General features: G+C 43.2%; 1 protein-coding gene and 1 long non-coding RNA gene across 18 annotated transcripts; one reads left to right on the top strand and one right to left on the bottom strand.

Annotated features, from left to right (window-relative positions):
- Positions 1-217: 217 nt before the first annotated feature.
- TMBIM6 (transmembrane BAX inhibitor motif containing 6) lies at positions 218-24527 on the bottom strand. Of its 17 annotated transcripts, none has more exons than XM_077952314.1 (12): positions 23800-24527; positions 23477-23627; positions 19027-19144; positions 12237-12322; positions 11710-11818; positions 9119-9239; positions 6877-6925; positions 6668-6765; positions 6383-6462; positions 5813-5913; positions 3347-3422; positions 218-2252 (listed from the first exon to the last, which is right to left on the bottom strand). In XM_077952314.1, the coding sequence occupies exons 4-12, from the start codon at positions 12290-12292 to the stop codon at positions 2229-2231; spliced, it is 714 nt and encodes a 237-aa protein (XP_077808440.1). In that variant the 5' UTR covers positions 12293-12322; positions 19027-19144; positions 23477-23627; positions 23800-24527; the 3' UTR covers positions 218-2228.
- LOC144332858 (uncharacterized) lies at positions 20341-24525 on the top strand. The gene is made up of 2 exons (XR_013401049.1): positions 20341-20408; positions 22884-24525. It is a non-coding gene; the product is annotated as an uncharacterized LOC144332858 (long non-coding RNA).

Below are 24527 nucleotides of genomic sequence, written 5' to 3'. Positions count from 1 at the left end.
TGGAAACAAAACTGGCCTACATATTTGACAGAGAAAATTCTCAACATTTGTGGCATGTTGGGGCTACAGAGTGGCAGGTCTAAGTGGGGGTCTTTGTCACCATTCATACTTATGACACAAACTCAATTGTGTCCCACTCCCAGCCTCCACTAGCAAACCTGGCAGTATCACAAGTTCCATGACCAGCTGTACCCTTGAATTTAACACAAACACCAGGAAAGGTTAAGGAATTTTCTTTATTTTTTACAAATTAAGACTACGTAGATTTCATATATTTCTGAATCAAAAACACCTTTGTCTTCACAGTATGAGTTAGAATGCAGCCTGAGGTGAAAATCAAGGAACTAGAAAATAAAGTGGTAATTAGAGATAACTGTATTAAAAATCTGTTAGGCATTTTCTTTAAAAGTAGTGTTTTTTTTGTTTTTTAATATCTTGTCATTCTTGGCACTGTTTCTAAAAGAAAAACTCCATTATCCGAAGCAAAAAAGCACAGAAGGTGGAGTTTGGCTTCAGGAGATGTAACTCAAATTTTTAGACCTGGCAGAGAATCACCAAATTTATGGAGAGTTGTTAACAGGGGTTTAACAGGAAGGAAGTCCCTTTAGTAAGTTCTCTAGCCAGAGGCTGGAGGCAGCAGCTACATCAGAGGACAGCATCCTCAGTCAAAGTGAGCCTTTCCGGGTGGCGTGTCACTTCAGGAATAAACACAACTTGGGAAGAAATGGTTTCATGGGATAGCACAGTAACACAGTGCACTGTGAACCTGAAGCCACCGTGTCAATCTGTGCACTGGTTGTGAATAGAGAGCCAAAAATTATGTCCTATTGGTAATGAGCTTTCAATGGCTCAATCCCCTTACACTGAGGCTCTGTAGAGCAGCTCAGAGCCACAACCACTCCCAACACTGGCCCTTCTGTGGGCAGCTGTCTGTGGCAGCCCACAATGAAGGAGCTGGAGATCCCCATCAGGACTGTCCACCCACACTGGAAGCCACAAAACTGCAGGGATTGGGGCTGTCACTGGTTTGGTCACCTAACTCCCGCCTAAAAGGCCACAAATTTCTGGAAAACAGGTAACAGACCAAAAACTAAAGTGCATCAGTAAAATGAACATTTATCTACTGCCCTGAGTCTCTGGCTTGACACTACCTACTGATGGTCGGTTGGGGACAGACTAAAATGCACTGAAGGACTATTGGATTGCTGCCTCCTAAGTTATCACAGCCCCATTCTGTTGATGTGAACAAGGAACTGCTTGGTTGGTAAAGGAGATTTTGCTCCCCACCGCCCCAAACAGGTCCTTATCTAGGTTTGTTCCCTGCTGCCCCAAACAGGTCTGGCAGGATTGGTTACAATGAGCTCCAGAGGCTCAACCATTCCCCTTCCCTATCCTTGCTCAGACATTTAATCACAGCCACTTAGTAGAGGCCACTCAGTAAGGGGATAACCAACTAAAAAAACAAAAACAGGGCAAGTTTAGGGGAACCCTACGATGCTGTACCTTGATACACATAATCAGTCTTTTCAAAAATGCCTGACAAGAATTAGTCTTCCCTTTGTGCTGAAGTCTTCCCACCCATGGATGGAAGCAGGCTGACTCCCTGAGGATCAGGCAAGGGATGGGAAAGGGAACACATTACTTTTGTGAAGGCAAAGCAGAAAGGTGTGTTTGCCAGACCAGCATGGGCAGCTCAGAGGAAGCAAAGCATCCACCAGAAGAGGCTCTCCATGTTCTTTGTAGGGCCTGACAGTTCAGATATGAGGCTAAGTTAACAATGGGACCACTGAATTTCTTTCCAATGGAAAACTCATGGCCCAGTCCCACAGGAACTGTGCGCATACCAAACAGCGATGAGGAAGGAAGGGCCGGGTGGCGCTACCGAACAGTTCAGGTCCACTGGTGGGAAAGCGACTTCTGAAGTTAGCGCCCTCTGCTGGTCCCACTCCTCATCACAGCGGATCGACTGCCTAAGTAGAGGAAGAGGCTACAGATGGGGTTGACAAAAAAGGGAGTGAGGAGAACCCCAGGAAGATGAAGCCAAACTCCAAACTATATTCTGCTAATCAGTTTTTTGATCAAAAAATTCAAAATAGAGGAAACCACAAAGTACAAAAGCTTTTCTGATGCTTTTCATTATCACAGAACACACCACCTGTAATGTGTGCAAAAAGGAAATGAGGGGTGGAAGGAGAGGAAGTCAAATTGGGAAAGGCTGGATGGTCACTTCATTTCTTCTCTTTCTTCTTATCCTAGAAATAGAGAAAAATCACCCAATTAATTTTTGACATTTGACATTCAAGCTGAAACTCTTGAGTGAGCATGTACTTAGGGACTAGAAGTGAGCCAGACATAAGAAATGAGAAATGCTTCCTTGGCTCAGCAAAAACTCAATCTTAACCACGTCTTACTGGTGGTTCCCAAAGTTGCCAACAGACCAACCGAAAATAAAGGTTAGGCAGATGTCCCCACCCCAACCCCAGGAGTGCCTAGGTGGGCTGCCTGACCGTTCTAGGCTACTCACAGCCACCACAGCTCAGATCCCAACAGTGAAGACTGCAGATGGCGCTCTATCCTAAAAGAGTGAAACTAGAGACCAAGACCACCAACCATCCATTAGGCCTGAGAAGTGCTCCCCTCTGCAAAGTGAGCATGACTCTTTGGCATAAACTGACATTCAGAAATAATTTGGTCCAGCAGAATTCTTCATTCAATCTTGGGTGGAAGCCCAATGTATAAAGGAATAAAAATTGGGTTGCTCGTTCTGAAACTAGCACATCTGCGTAGTGCTCAGTCCAACCATGGCACAGCCCAGACAGAGCCAGCAACCCTATCTGGTCAGCTGCTCCCACTACCACTGTGCTATCTCTAAGCTCCATAAGGCCTGTAAAGAAAAGCTCATTTCAGTTGTTTCCCCCACTGCTGAACTAGACTATGTTGGATACTCATTAGCCCCATATAGAATGCTTCCTTGGAAAAAAAACAAAGACTAACAAATGGATAATATTAGTCTACTTCTGAAATTTGCAGTGTCCTCCACAATACCTTTCTGAGTCACAACTATATAGCCTTTAAATTATTCATATAGTAGGTTGTGTTTACTGCCCACTGAAGCTTTTTTCCCTTTTATGCTAAGCTCAGGAATTAGTTAAAAAAATTTTTTTTTTCACTTGTTGCTTTTTCTCTAACAACTGAAGACTTATAGTTTACCTCTTACTCAGTGGCCTGCTTACAGTTACCCTGGACCTAACACAGTGTGTGAGCAAGTTTTCAAATCTGAAGTATACACACATGCTAAGCTCAGAAGCCATTATTCTCTCATCTTTGGGTGACAGGGCTAACAAACCTTTTCATTCATGGCCAGGATCATCATGAGTTTTCTGAAGAGAGTAACAAAATCTAAGAAGAGATCAATGCAGTGCCTGAAAGGCAAGAACCAGATTAGGATTTGTACTTCAGACTTTTTTTTATCCACAAGCTCATAAAGATGCAGAATATAAACCCCACTCCCACCCCCACGAGCCAGCTTCTCCCACACTTTACCCCCAACTAAGGAAGTAAAACTTGGGTGTCTGAGATCCTTTCAGACTCATCGAAGTCATGCAGCATACAGAAAAGAGACTGGGCCGGGCACAGTGGCTCATGCCTGTAATCCCAACATCTTGGGAGGCTGAGGGAGGTGGATTGCTTGAGCCCAGGAGTTCGACACTAAGCTGGGTAACACAGCAAAATCCCGTCTCTACAAAAATTAGCAGGGCATGCTGGCATGCGCCTGCAATCCCAGCTACTGAGGAGGCTGAGGTGGGAGGAACACCTGAACCGAGGGAGACTGAGTCTGCAGTGAGCCATGACAGTGCCTCTCCTACTGTAGCCTGGGTGACAGAGCAAGCCTTGTCTCAAGAGCTTTGGACTTTGCAGAGGTCCAAGTCTGAACCTTTAACTACCACTAATTATAGTCATGAGACTTTGAGAGAATCACTACATTAAAAAAGAAAAAAGTGCCAGGTGCAGTGGCTCACACCTGTAATCCCAGCACTTTGGTAGGCCGAAGTGGGTGGATCACCAGAGTATGGAGTTCGAGACCAGCCTGACCAACATGGAGAAACTCCATCTCTACCAAAAACACAAAATTAGCCAGGCATGGTGGCGCATGCCTGTAATCCCAGCTACTCAGGAGGCTGAGGCAGGAGAATCACCTGAACCCAGGAGGCAACGGTTGCAGTGAGCCAAGATCGCACACTGCACTCCAGCCTAGGCAACAAGAGCGAAACTGTTTCAAAAAAAAAAAAGTGAGCTGGGCATGGTGGCCCATGCCTGTAATCCCACCACTGTGGGAGGCTGAGGAAGGCAGATTGCTTGAGGCCAAGAGTTTGAGACCATGTCCTCAAGGGACAACATGGCAAAACCTCATCTCTACTAAAATTACAAAAATTAGCTGGACGTGGTGGAGAGCACTTGTAATCCCAGCTACTAGGGAGGCTGAGGCACGAGAATTGCTTGAACCCAGGAGGCAGAGGTTGCAGTGAGGTGAGATTGTGCCACTGCACTCCAGCCTGGGTGACAAAGCAAGACTCTGTCTAAAAAAAAAAAAAAAAAAAAAAAAGTAGCTGGGTATGGTGGCTCAAGCCTGTAATCCCAACACCTTGGGAGACCAAGGCAGGAGGAATGCTTGAGACCAATCTGGGCAATATGGTAAGACCCCATCTCTACAAAAAATAAATTACCCTGGCATGGTCACATGTGCCTGTTGTCCCAGATACTCAAGAGGCTGAGGCAGAAGGACTGCTTGAGCACAGGAAATTCAGGCTGCAGAGAGCTGTGTTCACAGCACCACACTACTTACTGCCTAGGCAACAGAGCGAGACCCTGCCTCTAAAAACAGAGTGTATCTTCTGCTCATTGTTTAAAGAATACAGAAGTATAGAAAGGAAAAGGATAAAGATCTCCCTCATGTCTGTCTGGAGGCAGCCACTATGGATATATAAATATATCAGCCACCCTCCAACACTTTTTTTTTTTTTGAGACAGAGTCTCGCTCTGTCGTCCAGGCTGGAGACCAGTGGTGTGATCTCCACTCACTGCAACCTTGGCCTCCCAGGTTCACACCATTCTCCTGCCTCAGCCTCCTGAGTAGCTGCGACTACAGGCACCCCGCCACCACACCTGGCTAATTTTTTGTATTTTCAGTAGAGACGGGGTTTCACTGTGTTAGCCAGGGTGGTCTTGATCTCCTGATCTTGTGATCTGCCCACCTCAGTCTCCCAAAGTGCTGGGATTATAGGCGTGAGCCACTGCGCCTGGTCCCCACACTTTTTTTTTTTTTTTTTTGAGACAGGGTCTTGCTCTGTTGCCAGGCTGGAGTGCAGTGGCGCAATCTTGGCTCACTTCAACCTCCACCTCCTAGGTTCAAATGATTCTTGTGCCTCAGCATCCTGAGTAGCTGGGATTATATACATGTGCCACTACGCCCAGTTTATTTTTTAATATTTTTAGTAGAGATGGGATTTCGCCATGTTGCCCAGGCTGGTCTCAAATGTCTGAGCTCAAGCGATCCAGCTGCCTCAGCCTCCCAAAGTGCTGGGATTATAGGTGTGAGCCACCACACCAGGCCTATTAGGCCAGATTTTAAAAAAATGTGAAGTCTTTCAGGAATTGAGGAAGATTACGGTACACAGTTCCAAAACCGTGGGTTTCCTACCACATACACTCCCAAAGCTTGGCCACCTATGTTCAGCCAATGCCAACCTAAGTTCAGCTGTGGAACGGTATGCCTCAACCTTCATGCTTGTTAAAGACTAGTTGCCACACTCACCAGATATAATCTTGATCTCCATTTTCGGCCTTTTCAATAATGAGTTGAGTATCAAAAAGGACAAAGCCACACATGACCACCAGTCCCACATACAGGTTTGCCTAACAAATGTACGAGATGAAGTTACTATATAGCAGAAGTTGCAGTGAAAAAAAAAAAAAAACAGTCATACTTTCTGGCTCATGGCCACTTGAACGTACATCAAATGTGAACCCTATGAACATTACCATTCATGAGAACTGCAGCCTAGGGAAGACCACATTACTTCCCTAGGCACAACACTGCACTGGTCACTGGAAGAGTTTCAATCATTTTAACAAGCAGCCACTGCCAGACTGGCCTTACAAAAATGGTGTCTGAGCAAACCATTCTCTCTTAGCAATGCCTAACCTTGTGCAGCCTGTTTTCACTTGTGGCAGAAGGCTCCATCCTATGAAGGATAATGGGAAGGCTTAGAGAGCACTGCCCAAAGTAGTACAGAAAGAAGTGGAAAGAAAAGGAAAGAAAGAAAGAGAAAAGAAAAGAAGTGTGAGGCAAATGGCTGCTAGCAAGTTCTAGGCAAAGTCTTACCTGGAAAAGCCAAATGGATCCAAAGAAAACATTCCCCACGGAAGACAAAAGCAACAGGCTCAGGGCTGACATCAAGATACCTATAAGACACAGCAAAAAGCTGTCTTGAGAAAAGCCAAAGCAAAGTAAAGCAATCCCATTAAAGCCATTCCTTAACTTTCCCCAGAATGAAGGTTTTTAATCTCAATTCAATAGTCGCAAAGGAGTTAGGGGTAAGGAAGGAGTACTAGTGAGAATTCTGGCTAAAGAGGAGCCCCCATTCCCTGTTTGCCAGTTCACACTTACCTCCCAGAAAGAGGTAGCTACGGCGCCTGGCATAGAGTGCACTGAGGGTGAAGCAGGTGAAGATCATTGCTGTGCCCATGAAAGCGGTGGGAAGGATGCTGTTAGAGAAAAAGACCATTAGATTAAGGGTATACATATTATGAAGGTATATATATATGAAAGTATATTCATAAAGATAAAAGCACATTAGACATGACCAAAAGAGTTACCTGGGGTTGACAGCAATACAAAATTCCAGGGCAGGGCCCAGGCCAACTCCTAGAAAACAAAAAACCCAGAAAACAGTATTACCATCAATTCTTGAATAGGATCCTCATCCAAAAGCTGATCCCAAAGTATAGGCATACTTATGCTCTTAACAAACGTGGACTAAAGAGTTAAATCTCTCTCCCCTCTGTAATTGTTTTCAATAAAATGTATACTTGGCTGGGCGCCGTGGCTCAAGCCTGTAATCCCAGCACTTTGGGAGGCCGAGACGGGCGGATCACGAGGTCAGGAGCTCGAGATCATCCTGGCTAACACAGTGAAACCCCGTCTCTACTAAAAAATACAAAAAAACTAGCCGGGCGAGGTGGCGGGCGCCTGTAGTACCAGCTACTCGGGAGGCTGAGGCAGGAGAATGGTGTAAACCCGGGAGGCGGAGCTTGCAGTGAGCTGAGATCCGGACACTGCACTCCAGCCTGGGCGACAGAGCGAGACTCCGTCTCAAAAAAAAAAAAAACAAAAATAAAAAAATAAACGTATACTTGACTGTGTTTTTTTGTTTTTGTTTTTTATTTTTTTTAAATAGAAATAGCTGCAAAATTGTGCTTTTAGCTGAAAATCATGAATGACCTCAGGGAGGGAACATAAATTAGAAGAAAATAAAGTAGGCATGTCAAACATTTCAGAGCTAGAGTGATGTGAGATGGTAATATAGGCCAGATCAGGAATTAGAAAAAAAGGATAAAGAGCAAAACAGTGCCTTGTGGCCAGCAACCTTATTGTCATGGAGGACCGACTCCCCTTTGTAGCAAAGGCCAGACTGGTTCTGTAGGTGGACACCTGCTAACGGGAGGGCAACCTGTTCCAGCTTCAACATTTCTTTCATTCTAATTACTTTCCTCTTCCCTTCTGATAATTCCACCCCTTAATGCCTTGAAAAATTAGCTTGCCCTGATGCAAAAATCTTAATCCCTAAATCTCTTCCTTTCTAAAATTTCTCCAACACTACATATATTACACTATCACTCAGAACAAGCTGTTCTAATTCAAATGTTGTTTTGCAAGTATTTTTATTACATAGCTTGAGTCTTGCTTCCTTTATGACAATTCTACAAGAGCTGTGTCTTTTTTTTTTTTTGAGAATCAGCAAAGTGTCCTGCACAATGGATCTCAATGTATAGCTTTAATGCACTGTCTGTAAGACTCAGAACAGAAGATAACTGCCAGTGTGGGTGCAACTAAGTCAGATTCTCAGGTCTAGTTTATTAAAAGTTCTATGTCTACTATTAATAGGTTATGCCACCTAAGCTCTTGAACCTCATTCATTCAGGTACACAATGGCTATTTTTGGACACAAAAGTAGAGTCATAGTGGTTACTCACAAAGAGTTTCCCCTAATAGATGGGGAAACAAAATGAACCTATGTGAAATTAGAAAGCAGGCCAGGAAGGCCAGGCACAGTGGCTCATGTCTGTAATCCCAGCACTTTGGGAGGCTGAGGCAGGTGGATTACTGAGGTCAGGAGTTCGAGACCAGTCTGACTAACAGGGTGAAACCCTGTCTCTACTAAAATACAGAATTAGGGCCGGGGCAGTGGCTCATGCCTGTAATCCCAGCACTTTGGGAGGCCGAGGTGGGCGGATCGTGAGGTCAGAGGTTCGAGATCAGCCTGGCCAACACAGTGAAACCCCATCTCTACTAAAAATATAAAAAATTAGCCGAGTGTGGTAGTGGGTACCTGTAATCCCAGCTACTCAGGAGGCTGAGGCAAGAGAATCGCTTGAATCCCAGAGGTGGAGGTTGCAGTGAGCCAAGATCGCGCCACCGCACTCCAGTCTGGGCAACAAGAGTGAAACTCAGTCTCAAAATAAATAAATAAATAAATAAAGGCTGGGTGTGGTGGCTCACGTCTGTAATCCCAGCACTTTGGGAGGCCGAGGCAAGCAGATCATGAGGTCAGGAGATCAAGACCATCCTGGCCAACATGGTGAAACCCTGTCTCTACTAAAAACACAAAAATTAGCCAGGTGTGGTGGCACATGCCTGTAATCCCAGTTACTTGGGAGGCTGAGGCAGGAGAATCACTTGAACCCGGGAGGCGGAGGTTGCAGTGAGGCGAGATCACACCACTGCACTCTCTAGCCTGGGTGACAGAGGGAGACTGTCTCAAAAAAAAAAGGAGTGGAGAGCTTAGAGATACTGAAAATATAGTTCACCCCTCAAAATTAGACAAATCCCTTAATGTACCTGTAAGGAAAGCAAATCCAGCAAGAAGTCCCAGTCTTTTCTGCTCAGTTTCATGGCTATGAGGTGTTGCCATCAGCCAAATCATCAATATCAGGGAGCCCAAGGCAGACAGCAGGCCAGCCTGTCAGAGTCAGAATCAGTCATTAAACACTTGAAAGTTTCAAATTTATTTTGCAAGACATCTTTATTGGGTTCAAATACTCATCTGAACTTCCTAACATTTGCTTATAACCTGGAAGCAGGAGAAAAAGTAGTGTTTTCTCAGGGATGAGGCTGAGGAGAGAACCCAGAAGCCCTGAAGCACAGAGTCAGGACCATGGTGGATACTAGAGGCTCTTCTGGCTTCAACTACAGTACAACCAAGTCCAACTATGAGTGAGTCCTGCCCAAAAAACAGAAAGGATGAATCAACGTGACAAGTGCTTAAAGTAGATTCCATCTGTAGAAGAAATAGAAATGATCCCTTTTTGATCACTTAAAAAAAACATGGTGGCTCACGCCTGTAATCCCAGCACTTTAGGAGGCCAATGTGGGCGAATCACCTGAGGTCAGGAGTTCGAGACCAGCCTGACCAACATGGAGAAATCTGGTCTCTACTAAAAATACAAAATCAGCCGGGCGTGGTGGCGCATGCCTGTAATCCCAGCTACTCGGGAGGTTGAGGCAGGAGAATTGCTTGAACCCGCGGAGGTGGAGGTTGCAGTGAGCCAAGATCGTGCCATTGCACTCCAGCCTGGGCAACAAGAGTCTCAAAAAAACAAAAACAAACAAACAAACCCCCCAAAACCAAAACACCAAGACACATACATATACAGAAGACTGTAAAGTACTAAAATGCTAACAGTAGTTATTTCTGGATGATGGGATTATGGAAGTTTTTAAAATACTTCCTTCTCATTGCTAGTCTGTTTTCTGAATTTTCTAAAATGAACGCATATTAGCTTTGTAGTAAGAAAAAAGTGTTTCTTTTTTTAAAAACGCAAGTGGGACAAGCTACAGGCATTAGAAAAAAGAGAAATCATTAAGAATGGATGTAGACACTGAAGTTCCTTCCTTCCTTTAAAGGAAGAAGTTTATTCTCATTATTCACAGTGTTTATGTTATAAAGTCACAGTGGACAATGAATTAGTAAGCCCTTGTTCCTGAGGGAAATAAAAGGTAGGTAGGTTCCTGCAAGCCTAAGGTCAAAACATTTTCATCAAATGATCAATAGATACCTTGTTTTATGTGTGTTTCTGTTTAAGGACACCTCATTTGACATTATTTTTTATCCCGTAACATTGAACTCACAGTCACAACAGCAGTACAACTCATGGCGGAATGAAGCTTATCTAATATACACATTTTCTTCATAAGGCACATTACGGTCTTTCTGCACTCAGGAATACTAGACAGCACTTCAGCACTATGCTGTTTGCATTCTGAACAGCAAAATTAAGCCAAGCATGGTGGTATGTGCTTGTAATCCCAGCTACTTGGGAGGCTAAGGTGCGAGATCACTTGAGCCCAGTAGTTTGAGACCAGTCAGGACAACACACCAAGACCTCCACTCAAAGAAACCCAGCAAAATCACCAATTAAAAGCACAAAAATACAAAGAAAGTGGCACTAAATGATCATGAAAAGAACATTTGTTTACAATATGAGAATTGAAACAAGGAGGCAGAACACTGTCTTGTTCAACCTCAGCTGAAAACACTGCACAGCAGGGTGACTCAACTTTTCCACCACTCTGTGCCTGTCTGCAAAAAGTGCCATGAGTATTGATTTTGGGGTTACAAATTTTAATGAGTAGGTGAATTCACAAATATAGAATCTGTGAATAACAAGGATTGATTGCATTTTACTACTTTATTTAAGGGCTAACCTTGCCTAAAACTCAAGCGATCAAAGCCCTATCTTTTGAGTGTCTACAGTAATTTTTCACACAATCCCTGCCAGGAGATGCCTGAACATAAAGATAGTTCTCAGCAGTGGCAAATGCCAACAGAGGCCCACCTCTACATTTATGCTAAAAGGAATATTCTACAAAGGGACAAGACTATGTTAGGAGTCTTCAAACTTTCTGGTTATTCCTCAAACTGTACCTTCTACTCCTGTTGACCAAACCCAAATTCTCTCTCAATACAGGAAAACAAATTGTTGAAGGTTTTTACCCAACCATGCAGGCAACAGTTATCAGAAAATAAAAGGGGTTGATTCCTTAAAAAGATCTCAATCCTGCCTTTCCTGATAGTTAATCACACAATCAGAGTTTTGCAAAGGAAGAATGGTGGAAAAGATAAAAAAGGCTTCTGTGCAAAAGAATCCCAGCATGCACGTCACGCGTCTACTCAGTGGGTGGGGGTCTTGTACGTCAGCAGCACACCATTCAGTGCCAAGGTTAAGGCATTCTGTTTTCAGTATCTAGAGGGGGCACGGTTGCCAGAAAATTAAAATGGCTTTACATGTCCTGATTTAATGGCTGAGTTTAAATCCTAAACTACTGATAAAGATTAAAGAGAGGAACAGGGTCCCTGGACCACCTTGCTGAGCTGGTTTCTTCCTAATGTAATTTGTACCACAGCAACCAGGAGAGAAAATCGTTCTTACCTGAATGAAATGAGTGACCACATGGACATAGGACCCTGCAGCCGCCACAAACATACAAAGGGCAAAACTTGCATAGACCTTCTTCAGGTGCTGCTGCGTTGAGGGGGTTCTAAGAAAAGAATGTGAGTAAGAGCAATCACTCCCAGACCAATCTCATATTTAAGCTAAGAAGAATCACTTATCTCTTTTCCTTTCTGGGAATATGTAAAAGTTCTGTTACAAATAGTCTGAAATACTTTTAGGAAAGCATATTATAATAAAAAATAATATTTTGAAAATAGGTTAACAGAATCTTAAATGCTGAGGAAGACCAAATGCCCAAGATTATGAATAATCAGTACCCAAACTAGAAAAAATGCCTTTCCAATAACCACACAGCAACCTGTAGAATCTGGACATTTTCATCAGGTCCTCTGGATTCTGGCCAATTTATTAGCTTATACACACAAAAGTTATAAACGCGGAAAAGGGAAAAAGAGATATGACAAGAAATGCTGTACAAAACCAGTTAACGTCAAAACACTTACATATGAGAAAATTTAAAAAGCGCATCAAAGTTGATCTTTCGATCAAATATGTTCATGGTTCCAGAGTCTGTGCAACAGTCTCTACTCTGTAGAATAAAGAAAGGTTAGAGTTATTAAGTCACACGGAGTCACACGAACAGCTTATTTAAAAAAAAAAAAAAAAGCAACATATAAGTTCAGAAAGATGAAAACTTGCCTAAAATTCTACAGCCCTAACACAACCATTTTTATTTTTATGTGTCCTACAATGTTATTTGCAATCATAGCCAACCATTTTAAAGAGGACAGAGGAATTGAATGCATCCTCTTCTCCCCCAAACTATTTTGTTACTACCATTTGATTTCTATTCTTTCAGAAGGCAATTTGCCCCTTTAAAAGGCAGAAAGTTTGTAAGAGAGATTCTCAATTAACAATCTAGTTAAAAGCACCTAGACATTGGCACATAAAGCAATTTTGTCATTGTTTCAAGATGCTAAAGAATTCCCTCGGTTGGGCATGGTGGCTCACGCCTGTAATCCCAGCACTTCTGAGAGGCTGGGGCGGATCACCTGAGGTCAGGAGTTCGAGACTTGCCTGACCAACATGATGAAACCCTGTCTCTACTGAAAATACAAAAAATTAGCCGGGTATGTTGGTGCATACCTGCAATCCCAGCTACTCGGGAGGCTAAGACAGAAGAATTGCTTGAACCCGGGAGGTGGAGATTGCAGTGAGCCAAGATGCGCCACTGCACTCCAGCCTGGGTAACAAGGCAAGACTCTGCCTCAAAAACAAAACAAAACAAGACTATATAAAGCTGGGTCTGGCACTAAGACTTCCATTTTAAATATATGCATATCAAAATTTCTCACCTAATACATTTAAGAACTGAACTGAAAAGGATTCACAATTTTAATAAAAAGAAAGGTTTCTACCTCCATAAAAAAGGAATTTATGCAGAAAGGAGAATTTTTGGGGGGTATTTTTTGACAGTTTCAGAACCTTTCCTACAGAAAGGCTGGAACAGTACCAAGAATTCCTGTACAACCTTCACCCAGATTTCCTAAATGCTAATATTTCACCATATTTGCTTCATCCCCTCTCTATATAGCAATATATAGAGAGATGTAAAAATATTTTTCCCTAACCACGAAGACACAGTGCTCCTAAATACTTCAGTGTGTATATCCTGAAAGCAATGATCAAAATCAGGATATTAATACCGATGCAATATTATTTCTAATCTACAGACCTTATTCAGATTTTTGCCAAGTGTCTCAATGTCAAAAACAGCATTTTTAAACTGAATTATATCCAGGTTAGATCATATCAATACCATAAAGTCAAGTTCTTAAGTTTTGCTCCCTCCCCCATTTCACATGCAATCCTAAGTAAACATGTTCAATCTACAGTGCTAAAGATTGAGTCAAGATCTTTCATCTTTTCTAAATCTAAATCCTCCAAAGTCTTATCAGGGCCTTAATGCCCATCCACTTTAAATCTACCAGAAAAGGAGGGGCAGGGAGGAAGGGATTCAAACACAAAAGATAAGTTGTGTGAAAGGCCACCTACTGAATGAAGCACTCTAATGAGCACCTAGAGCAACACTCAGAACAATTCATCCAGGTAATAAAAGTTACAGTCCCCAAACAAATTTCCTAAGGAATCCTGGGCCAGTGGAAAGATATAAACATCATTTGCTTCCTGAGGCTCTCTCCCACAAATGAAATATTCACAATGGCTGGCTTGCCTTCTCTGATTTCTCCTTTCCTTCTCTCATCAACATCACTACTCACCTCAGAACTTTTGTTAGTTCAGTTCTTAAGGACAGATACAGTGAGAAGCTGCAGAACCTACTAAGGTTGTTGCTCTCTCCTCTGAGTTACAGGGATCTGGGCCCTCTTGATCTAGATGGTGCAATTATTGCAGGTTGTTACAAGGCCACCCACAGCCTTCCAAAACCAAGATGAATATGAATATGTCCTCTAGAGAGCACACTTACAGCATGGCAGAATTCATCACCTGGAAAGTGTCTTTGTTTAAGGTTTCCCATTAACATCCCTAATGACATCCCTAGACGGCACTTACAACAATACTGAAGCAACCTTCAGAGCCAAGTTTCTCAGTATTCACAACAGCAACGCTAAAGAACCTCTTGCTTCCAATTACAAGAATTAAAGAAGGGTGGGGGGTGGAAGGGGTGGATCCTCAAACACCCAGGGGATTCTAAGAAAGTGGCAACACTCAGGCAACCAGACTCTGCTCAGTGGAATCTGTTCGAGGGGAGAATGGCAGAAACTCCCCTTTCTCAGATACCTCTCTGACATTTCCCAGGGGGTACTGACTGCCTCTTTCTGGTTCTCTCTTAACAACTGTTGATGGAAAATCCAAAACCATCAAAGGCTGTGTTGGTTGGGGCGGGGGCGCGGATGTGAAATAGCAATTTCACTTTAATAGAAGCTTGTGGTTTGAAATCATTAAAAAATAACCAAAGCTTCTGTTTTTCAATATCACTATTTCAAAATTTAAGCAAAATATGTAACTACCAAATATTGTAGATGCAAAAGTGCACAGCAATTTTAATAGCTTTATGGAGAAAAAAAGAAACCTGGTAAAGCACAGATGGTCCCTGACTTACCAGGGTTGACCTATCACTGGGAGAAATTGATACTCATTCAGTACACTCCTTGATTTGCGATGGGTTACATCTGGATACACCCATTGTAAATTAAAAGTTCATTAACTCAAAAATGACTTACAGGTTGGGCACGGTGGCTCACACCTCCCACAGTAATTCCAGTACTTTGGGAGGCTGAGACAGGTAGATCACTTTGACGTCAGGAGTTTGAGACCAGTCTGGCCAACACAGCAAAACCCTATCTCTATTAAAAATACAAAAATTAGCTGGGCATGGTGGCATGCCCCTGTAGTCCCAGCTAATTGGGAGGCTGAGGCAGGAAAATCGCTTGAATCCGAGAGGCGGAGGTTGCAGTAAGCCGAGATCACACTACTGTACTCCAGCCTGGGCAACAAAGCGAGACTCCATTTCAAAAAACAAACAAAAATGACTTACAAAAAGAAAAGGACTTACATTTTCGACTTACAATATTTTCAACATTTTCAACTTAGGGTATTTTCAAATTACAATGGGGATTTTCCAGATGCAGCCCTGTCTTGAGGAGCATCTGTATACATTTAATGTTTATGATACAATGTACTGATGACAATTTCAAAAACATTAAAACATGAGAGGGAATACATAGGTCTTAGAATCAAAGAAATGTGATAGTTTGCTCCAGATCTGTTCCAAACAGACAAGAATATACAGATAAATAATGAGATCAAACTGTTCTGACAAGTTTTGCCAGATAAAATAAACTTACCAAGTTTCAATCTTAGCTTCAACTAGTGAAGCTCAGAAAAGATACCTACATTTCAATGGCCAATATGCAAACTCAGCCAAACGAGATTAAGTTGCACTTAACTCAAAAATAGCAGCTCTCATATCAAGTATTTTCCATCCTAGGAGCAATCATCTCTTAACAGGGTTTGAAGTACTACATTCAACACCATTAACCAAGTAACTCACTAACTTCCCAGATGAACCCACAGATAAATGAAAATCTTTGTTTTTAAAAAAACACACTAAAATGTTATGTATATTTTACCACAATAAAGAAAAAAAGTAAATTACAAGCTGCTAAAAAATTCAATACAGCAGTCCTTTCACACCTCTAAGCCTATTACTTACTAATTCAACCCTAAAATAAAGAGGGGTTATTTACATAGAATACAGTGTGGGTAGTGCCTCCTGGAGTTGTGGAAATTTTGCCTATACTGCACTTGTAATGAGAAGTAAATGTTCAGGTGTTAATCATAACCAAATTCCTCTCATTGTATTCAGAGCCTCCTGTTATGCCTTCATCCCAGGAGAGGAAAACCCGAAGCTGTCAACATGTCATGTACATACTGCTAAAGTTTTGCTGAAGTGTCTGCTAAAGTTTTGCTGAAGTGTCATTCTGTGGTATCCATGATCAGCCTCCTCTGCCAGAGCCATGCAAAAACAAAAAGCTAAGAGTTTAATACACAGCTCTCCCAAGAAAAAACTCACGTAAACATAATTATTTTGAGTTAGATATTCCTGTGGTCTGCTTCTCCTTGGGAAAGGAGGGACAGCAGGGGCTGGTAGGAGACAGGTATTCTTAGCAGTGGACACCTAGGTCATGTTAAATGCCTTGTTGTTTTGTTCTAGGTATCTCCCTTACCCTTGTCCTAAAATGAAAGACTATTATCAAGGGTCCAGCCTTAAATTTAAAAAACAAACAAACAAAAAACCAGGCCTGTGCGGTGGCTCACGCCTGTGCTCCTCCCAGCACTTTGGGAGGCCGAGACGGGCGGATCACAAGGTCAGGAGATCGAGATCATCCTGGCTAACACGGTGAAACCCCGTCTCTACTAAAAAAAAAAAAAAAAAAAAAAAATTAGCTGGGCGTGGTGGCAGGCGCCTATAGTCCCAGCTACTCGGGAGGCTGAGCCAGCTTCCCAGGAGAATGGCGTGAACTTGGGAGGCGGAGCTTGCAGTGAGCTGAGATCAAGTCACTGCACTCCAGCCTGGGCGACAGAGTGAGACTCCTTCTCAAAAAAAACAAAACAAAACAAAACAAAAAAACACAAAAATTAGCTGGGTGTGGTGGCGGGCACCTGTAGTCCCAGTTACTCGGGAGGCTGAGGCAGGAGAATCGCTTGAGCCAGGGAAGCGGAGGTTGCAATGAACTGAGATCACGCCATTGCACTCCAGCACAGGAGACAGTGCGAGACTATGTCTCTAAAAGAAAACACACACACACACACACACACACACACACACACACACACACACACACCCATTCTCTTCAATCCTATTCCCACACACCTAGGAACTACAGTCAATATGAAACATGCTGAAGTAGCCAAAAGCTATGCAAAACAAAACTATCATGGATTCAGTTTAGTATGCATTCTACGCATGCTGGAGGCAGGACAGACATAGCCTCAGTGTGTACAGCAACATTAAAACAGCAAGTCAAAGAAACACTGTTCATACATTTAATTAAATATGTTTATGTTTTTTATGAAGGCAATAAAATCTCAAGGTTATGTTCACTTCCAAAGAAAAAAAAAAAAATTAGGCCAGGCAGTGTCTCCCACCTGTGAGCCCAGCACTTTGGGAAGCCAAGGTGGGAGGGTCGCTTGAGCCCAGGAGTTCCAGACCACCCTGGACAACACAGCAAGACCTCATCTCTGCAAAAAATTAAAAAATTGGCTTGGTGTGGTAGTGTGCGCCTATTGTCCCAACTACTTGGGAGACTGAGGAAGGAGAATTACTTGAGCCCAGGAATTTTAGGCTGCAGCGAGCCATCATCACGTCACTTCACTCCAGCCTGGTAACAGAGCAAAAATGTCACTGCACCCCAGCCTGGGCAACACAGCAAAACTGTTTTATAAAATTAAAAAAAAAAAAAAATTAGTTTGTCAATTACATGGTTCTTGTTTCCTGTTGTATTAATTCAACCATCCTGAACCTTGTTCCCACATATCTAGAAAGGACCAAACTGATACTTAGAAGAAAAATCTCACATGGTTTAAAAGAGGGGAAAGGGCTGGGCACGGTGGCTCGTGCCTGTAATCCCAGCACTTTGGGACACCTAAATGGGTGGATCACCTGAGGTCAGGAGTTCGAGACCAGCCTGGCCAAATAAAACCCAGTCTCTACTAAGAAAATACAAAAATTAGGCCGGGCGCGGTGGCTCAAGCCTGTAATCCCAGCACTTTGGGAGGCCGAGACGGGTGGATCACGAGGTCAGGAGATCGAGACCATCCTGGCCAACACGGTGAAACCCCGTCTCTACTAAGATATACAAAAAACTAGCCAGGCAAGGTGGCGGGCGCCTGTAGTCCCAGCTACTCGGGAGGCTGAGGCCGGAGAATGGCGTGAACCCGGGAGGCGGAGCTTGCAGTGAGCTGAGATCCGGCCACTGCACTCTAGCCTGGGCTACAGAGCGAGACTCCGTCTCAAAAAAAAAAAAAGAAAATACAAAAATTAGCCTGGCATGGTGGTGGACACCTGTAATCCCAGCTACTCAGGAGGCTGGGAAAGGAAAATCGTTTCAACCCAGGAGGCAGAGTTTGGCAGACAGCCAGCCTCAGTCTCAAAAAAACAAAAGGAGGGGGAAGAACTGTTAGTAATTTTTCAGTAGTTCTTCCTCCTCTTCCTTTTCTTCTTCTGTGTTTTTGGCCAAGAAAGTTTTCCATTCATTAGTTTTTACTACTGAGTAATGTTCATACACTGTATAACCATGTCCCCTGCATAGTGGTTGAGAGTGTCTGCTACTTATGAATCCTAGTTATTTCCTTAGCAGTGGGACATGCAGCAAGCTTCTGGCACATAACCTCACTATACTTCAGTTTCGCCTACCATTTGTAAAACACTAATACATAACATTCCTTACTTCATAAGGTTGAAGATTAGGTGAGATAATACAAATAAAGTTCTTAAAATAGCTCTTTGTACACAGGATGAGTTCAATACATGGTAGCCATTGTTATTACTGGTGTACTAACGTTGTTATTACTGGTGTACTCATTACTACAATGTCTTCAGTAGATTATTCTCTCTTTTAAAAGTCTAGTTTTAGCCTGTAATCCCAGCATTTTGGGAGACTGAGGCAGGCGAATCACTTGAGGTTAGGAGTTCAAGAGCAGCCTGGCCAACATGGTGAAACCCTGTCTCTACTAAAAACACAATAAACAGCCAGGTGTAGTGATGCATGCCTGTAGTCCCAGCTATTCGGGAGGCTGGAGGAGGAGAATCGCTTGAACCCAGGAGGCTGTGGTTGCAGTGAGCCGGGATCGCGCCACTAAACTCCAGCCTGGGTGACAGATTAAGACTCTGTCTCAAAAAAAAAAAAAAAAAAAAAAGGAAAGAAAAAAAAAGTCTAGTTTTAGAATACATTTATCCCAGGCTAATTTACATGTCATGTAAATTAACTTTTTAAAAAATTACTCAACCATTAACTCACAGGTAGCTGTATCCTGAAGGCTTAATATTTACCCCAATATTAAGTAAAATTAATTTGGAGGGGCCAGGTGTGGTAGTTCACACCTATAATTCCAGCACTTTGGGAGGTGGAGGCAGGCAAATTGCATGAGGTCAGGAGTTCAAGACCAGCCTAGCCAACACAGCGAAAGCCCATCTCTACTAAAAATACAAAAATTAGTTGGGTGTGGTGGCACATGCCTGTATAATTCCAGCTACTCAGGAGGCTGAGACCAGAGAATTGCATGAACTCAGGAGGTGGAGGTTGCAGTGAGCCAAGACTGTGCCACTGCACTCCAGCCTGGGTGAGGGAGTGAGACCCTGTCTCCAAAAAAAAAAATACTAATACTACTAATAATAATAATAGTAATAACTTCAGAGGTGAATGGTGGTAAGAAAATTATAGGCTGGGCACGGTGCCTCACACCTGTAATCCCAGCACTTTGGGAGGCCAAGGCGGGAGGATCACAAGGTCAGGAGTTCGAGGCCAGCCTAGCCAACATAGTGAAACCCCATCTCTACTAAAAATACAAAAATAAGCCGGGCGTGGCGGGGGGCGCCTGTAATCCCAGCTACTTGGGAGGCTGAGGCAGGAGAACGGCTTGAACCTGGGAGGCGGAAGCTGCAGTGAACCAAGATGGCACTATTGCACTCCAGCCTGGGTGACAGAGTGAGACTCCATCTCAAAAAAAAAAGAAAAAAGAAAAAAGAAAATTATAAACTGAAATGTAAAGGCACTTGAAAAATCTCATTACTAGTTAAAAGTACAGATGCTCGATTTACAATGAAGTTACATCCCAATAATCCCATTGTAAAATGAAAATATCGTAATTTATGCATTTACTACACATAACCTACCAAACATTATAGCTTAAGCCTAGCCTACCTTACCTTAAATGTGCCCAGAACGCTTACATTAGTCTGAAGTTGGGCAAAACTATCTAACACAAAGCCTACTTTATAATAAAGTGTTGAATATCTCATGTAAAAGCATCATACCAGATATCCCTAGTCTGGGAAAAGAAGGAAATTCAAAATTTGAAGGACAGTTTCTTTTTTTTTTTTTTTTAATTTTTTTGAGACAGTCTCGCTTGGTCGCCCAGGCTGGAGTGCAGTGGTATGATCTCAGCTCACTGCAACCTCCGCCTCCCGGATTCAAGCGATTATCATGCCTTAGCCTCCCAAGTAGCTGGGATTACAGGCGTGTGCCACCACGCCCAGCTAATTTTTGTATTTTAAGTAGAGACAGGGTTTTGCCATGTTGGCCAGGCTGGTCTTGAACTCCTGACCTCAACTGATCTGCCCACCTCGGCCTCCCAAAGTACTGGGATTACAGGCATGAGCCACTGTGCCCAGCCTGAAGTACAGTTTCTAACAAACAAGTAGAACTTTCGTATCATTATAAAGTAAAAAATCTTTAAGTCAAATCATCATAAATTGGGGTCTGTCTGTACTTTTGTTTAAATGGCATACCTTTCCTCTAGCACATTTATACTATCGCTCTTCTCCCACAGGGCCATGGGCATTTTGAGACAGCCTAATAGCCACTAAGTGATAATCTGATATGGTAAAGGATTTGATGAAGTAAATGCTTAATAGCTTGGTGCTTTCCCTGCCACTCCCAGGAGGTAGGTCAGTTCAGTTTTGGAACAATCCAAGGAATTGTGTTTCATTCAACTAGGGCTGAGATTTGATCTTCCCAGATGGACACCCTAGATGTCCCAGCCTCTCCCTTAACTTGGACCCAAATCCCTGGATTAGCTAATACTGAATCCATCTCTCTAGGGCGCTGCCTCAAACCCAAACCGGTAACTGGAGATGAAATGTCTACTGCCTTCAACAAATTATTTTTTGTACCAAACTTTGACACTACTGCATCTCCTTCTCTATTAACAACTGTTTGACAGATACTGAATCCTAAGAAGGCCCCAAAATCCTAAATAATCTTCTTCCAGTATAAACCAGTAATCCCTCCCCAATAACACCATATTTAGCCCAAATGGGAGCACACACAGATTAGGACAAACAGCACACCCACTTCACCCTCACTCTTGAAGCTCCTTTTTCAAGTGTTTTGGATTCCAGTTAATTGTGCAGAAACTTCTCACCCTGAGGGCAGAGTCTGCATCTGGTTCAGCTCAGCTATCCCCAAGATATAAGCACTACAGAGTCTCTAGAGCAAATTTAGAACCTATTATCAGATCAAGAGTGCTGTAACCTTAAGTCAACATTCCCCAGCTGGCTCAGAGTGGAACCTACCTCAAGGGGTCACTCAAGTAACCTTAAAGTCAAGGAGACAGGCTTCTCCTTGGTCTCGAACACCATCTTTGGAAAACAAAATGTGTATAAAAACTACGAAGGGCTGCATGCAGTTTGGTTAGAAACTCTGGGGGAACAAAACAGAGTGGCAGAAGACACTTCTACCAGATTCTACAACCAGGTCAAAGTCGTAAAGGAAAAAACATTAGAAGTTAGAGCATCAGAATATTCAATGGTTTCCCTAAAGGAAATTAATACCCTTGGGTAGTTCACGAAATAAAATGAAACTCGTCAGGCCAGCAGTAGTACCTTCTATACTAATACTCCTGACTACATTTATATAAAATTTAGAACTTTTAAGGTGCTCTTATATACATATGCCTTTTAATCCTCACACATCAACCCACGAAGAAAGGGCAAGATTAGGCCCACTTTAAATATACATCTTTTTTAAGTTCAAAAAGGCAATGCAATAGTGGCAAGAGGACAGGATTTGGTGTCACAAGTGCTGCCACTTTCTACCACATAACCTAGGAAAAATCATTTTACCTAAGGTTATCTCAGCTTCCTCATCTGTAAGATAATGATGATTAGTACCTGCTCCACTGAATGCCAATAAGAAAATCTATGTGAAATCAACGTAAACTACTAAAACAAACATTAGTATTGATTTGACCAACATCAGAAAGTTAAATAGCAGAGTCAGAACCAGATTTGGGGTCTTCTGACCACTATAGTCTAGTGCTCTTTTTACTATTCCATCCTACAGTAGAAAAATAAGTTTTCATTTATATAAGCTTTCAAAAGTAAGTTTCAGCCATAGGTGAAGACAAATCTTTAAAACAAAAAACTCCCAAAACATACATTGATTCTTATGACATTTTTTCTGTATTTTCAGCGTTTGTATAAAGAGCATGAAGTATATCTTTAATCAGGGAAATAACTTGAAAATGCTAAGTATCTGGATTAATTTTACCTTTTCTTATTCTTTAGGAGAGATGACTCTTATTCTTTAGGAAAGGATTACACTTGTAATCCTAGCATTTTGGGAGGTCGAGGCGGGCGAATCACTTGAGGTCAGGAGTTCGAGACCAGGCTGGACAACATGGCAAAAGCCCGTCTCTACTAAAAATACAAAAATTAGCTGGGCGTGGTGGTAAGCCTGTAATCTCAGCTACTTAGGAGGCTGAGGCATGAGAATTGCAAAAACCCGGGAGGCGGAGGCTGCAGTGAGCTGAGATTGCACCACTGCACTCCAGCTTGGGTAAGGAAGTGAGATGTCTCAAAAAACCATAATAATAGTAATAACAATAAATAAATCGCTTGAGTACAGGAGTTGGTCATCCTGGGCAACATGGTGTAACCCCAACTCCACAAAAAATACAAAAATTAGATGGAGTTGGTGACGTCCACCTGTGGTCCTAGCTACTCAGGAGGCTGGGGTGGGAGGATCACCTAAGGCAGGGGAGGTCAAGGTTCAAGTAAGCCATGATTGTGCCACTGCTCTCTAGCCTGGGCAACAGTGAGGCTCCGCCTCAAAAAAAAAAAAAAAAAAAGAAGGAAGGTACTAAGCCATGTTTCCACAACCAGATGAATAACGGAAGAAGGAAACTCTGGATCCAAAGTACAGATTGTATTTCCCAAGGGTTCAACTATTCTGTCCCTACTGGAGGAAAGTGGCAGACAATCTAAACGTCAACATATTTAGGCCAGAACAAAAAATATTAGACAACAAAAAGGGATAAGAAAACACCAAAGAGTGTAAATACAATAATTACAGGGAAAAAAAGTGTATGCACAGGCCATAAAAAATGTGTTTGTGCAATTCCGATATCGTTCCAGAATTAAATTCTTAAACCACACATACAAAAGAAAAACTGTAAATATCAGTAAGTAACTAGAAAAGTCCATTTACCATTTATTTACCTTTGACCTTAAAATCCTTGTCTGTTTCAAGCACAGTCAGCCCTTCTACTGGGTTACACATTCACAAATTGCTGGAACAGAGTCTCAAGTTCATAGTGATTTTTGTTGTGGGGGTGGTCAACGAAAGGCTGATGACCCCAAGCAGCCCAGGCTGGCACGGGATAGTAATTCTATACTTAGTAAATATACAAAGATACCAAAGCCTATCTGTTACCACAGATGCAGCAAATAGGCCCAAGATAAAAACTGCCCAAAGACGCCCTTCCTGAGCAGACTTAGACGCCCACAAAAGCTCAAGATCAAACAAACCAAAGCCACCTCACCTGCCCAAAGGTAACCAATCCGAACAGAGCGGGGCCTCTTCGTGGGCCTGGGAAGGCAGCCCCAGCCCCAGCCTCCTCTCGCCTCCCGCCTCTGCCGTTGGCTAAGAAGTAACTAAGGAGCCTCGCGTGTCACAGAGAGTGTGACATCACCCGCCCGCCAGGCCCCACCTCGAGACTCGGCTCCGGGCCGCTCACCCAGGGTCAGCCCGACCCGAGGACCCGCCAGCAGCCAAACAGCAATCGGTTGGGTGGGGTTTCGCGTTCCTTCACCTCGGAAGGACGTGCTCTGAATTCGAGCGATCGAAGCTGGGCCAAGGGGCCCTGCGTCTACACTTAGTGGAGGAGGAGGAGCGGGAGAAAGGAAAAGGCGGGCTGAGAATGGTCCTTCGCCAGCGCTCTGGGGCAGAACAGGGGCCTCGACGCCCCCCACAAAACCCCGCAGACTCGCCTCCGCCCCACCCCCCGCTTCAGCACTGTTGCGCATGCGCAGCACTAGTTCCCTAGCTTCCCTCTCCGCCCAGTTTTCCCGAGTCTGGTCTCCGAGCAGGGCCTCGTTCCTTCAGGTGCCACCTGTCCGCAGACGGAAGCTACTCCCACTCTTGCTCAGACAGTAACTGCTAACTCCCTTTCCATTTCTCACTCCCAGTTCACCCAGTACTAACTCCAGACGTACCTTCCTAACTAGCCTCTCCAAGGCCTACAGGCGCTTCTAACACCGGATGTGCTCT

The sequence above is a fragment of the Macaca mulatta genome, chromosome 11 (genome assembly GCF_049350105.2).
Source record: "Macaca mulatta isolate MMU2019108-1 chromosome 11, T2T-MMU8v2.0, whole genome shotgun sequence".
Classification (NCBI taxonomy): domain Eukaryota; kingdom Metazoa; phylum Chordata; class Mammalia; order Primates; family Cercopithecidae; genus Macaca; species Macaca mulatta.
This window is presented reverse-complemented; position numbering and strand designations above follow the sequence as displayed.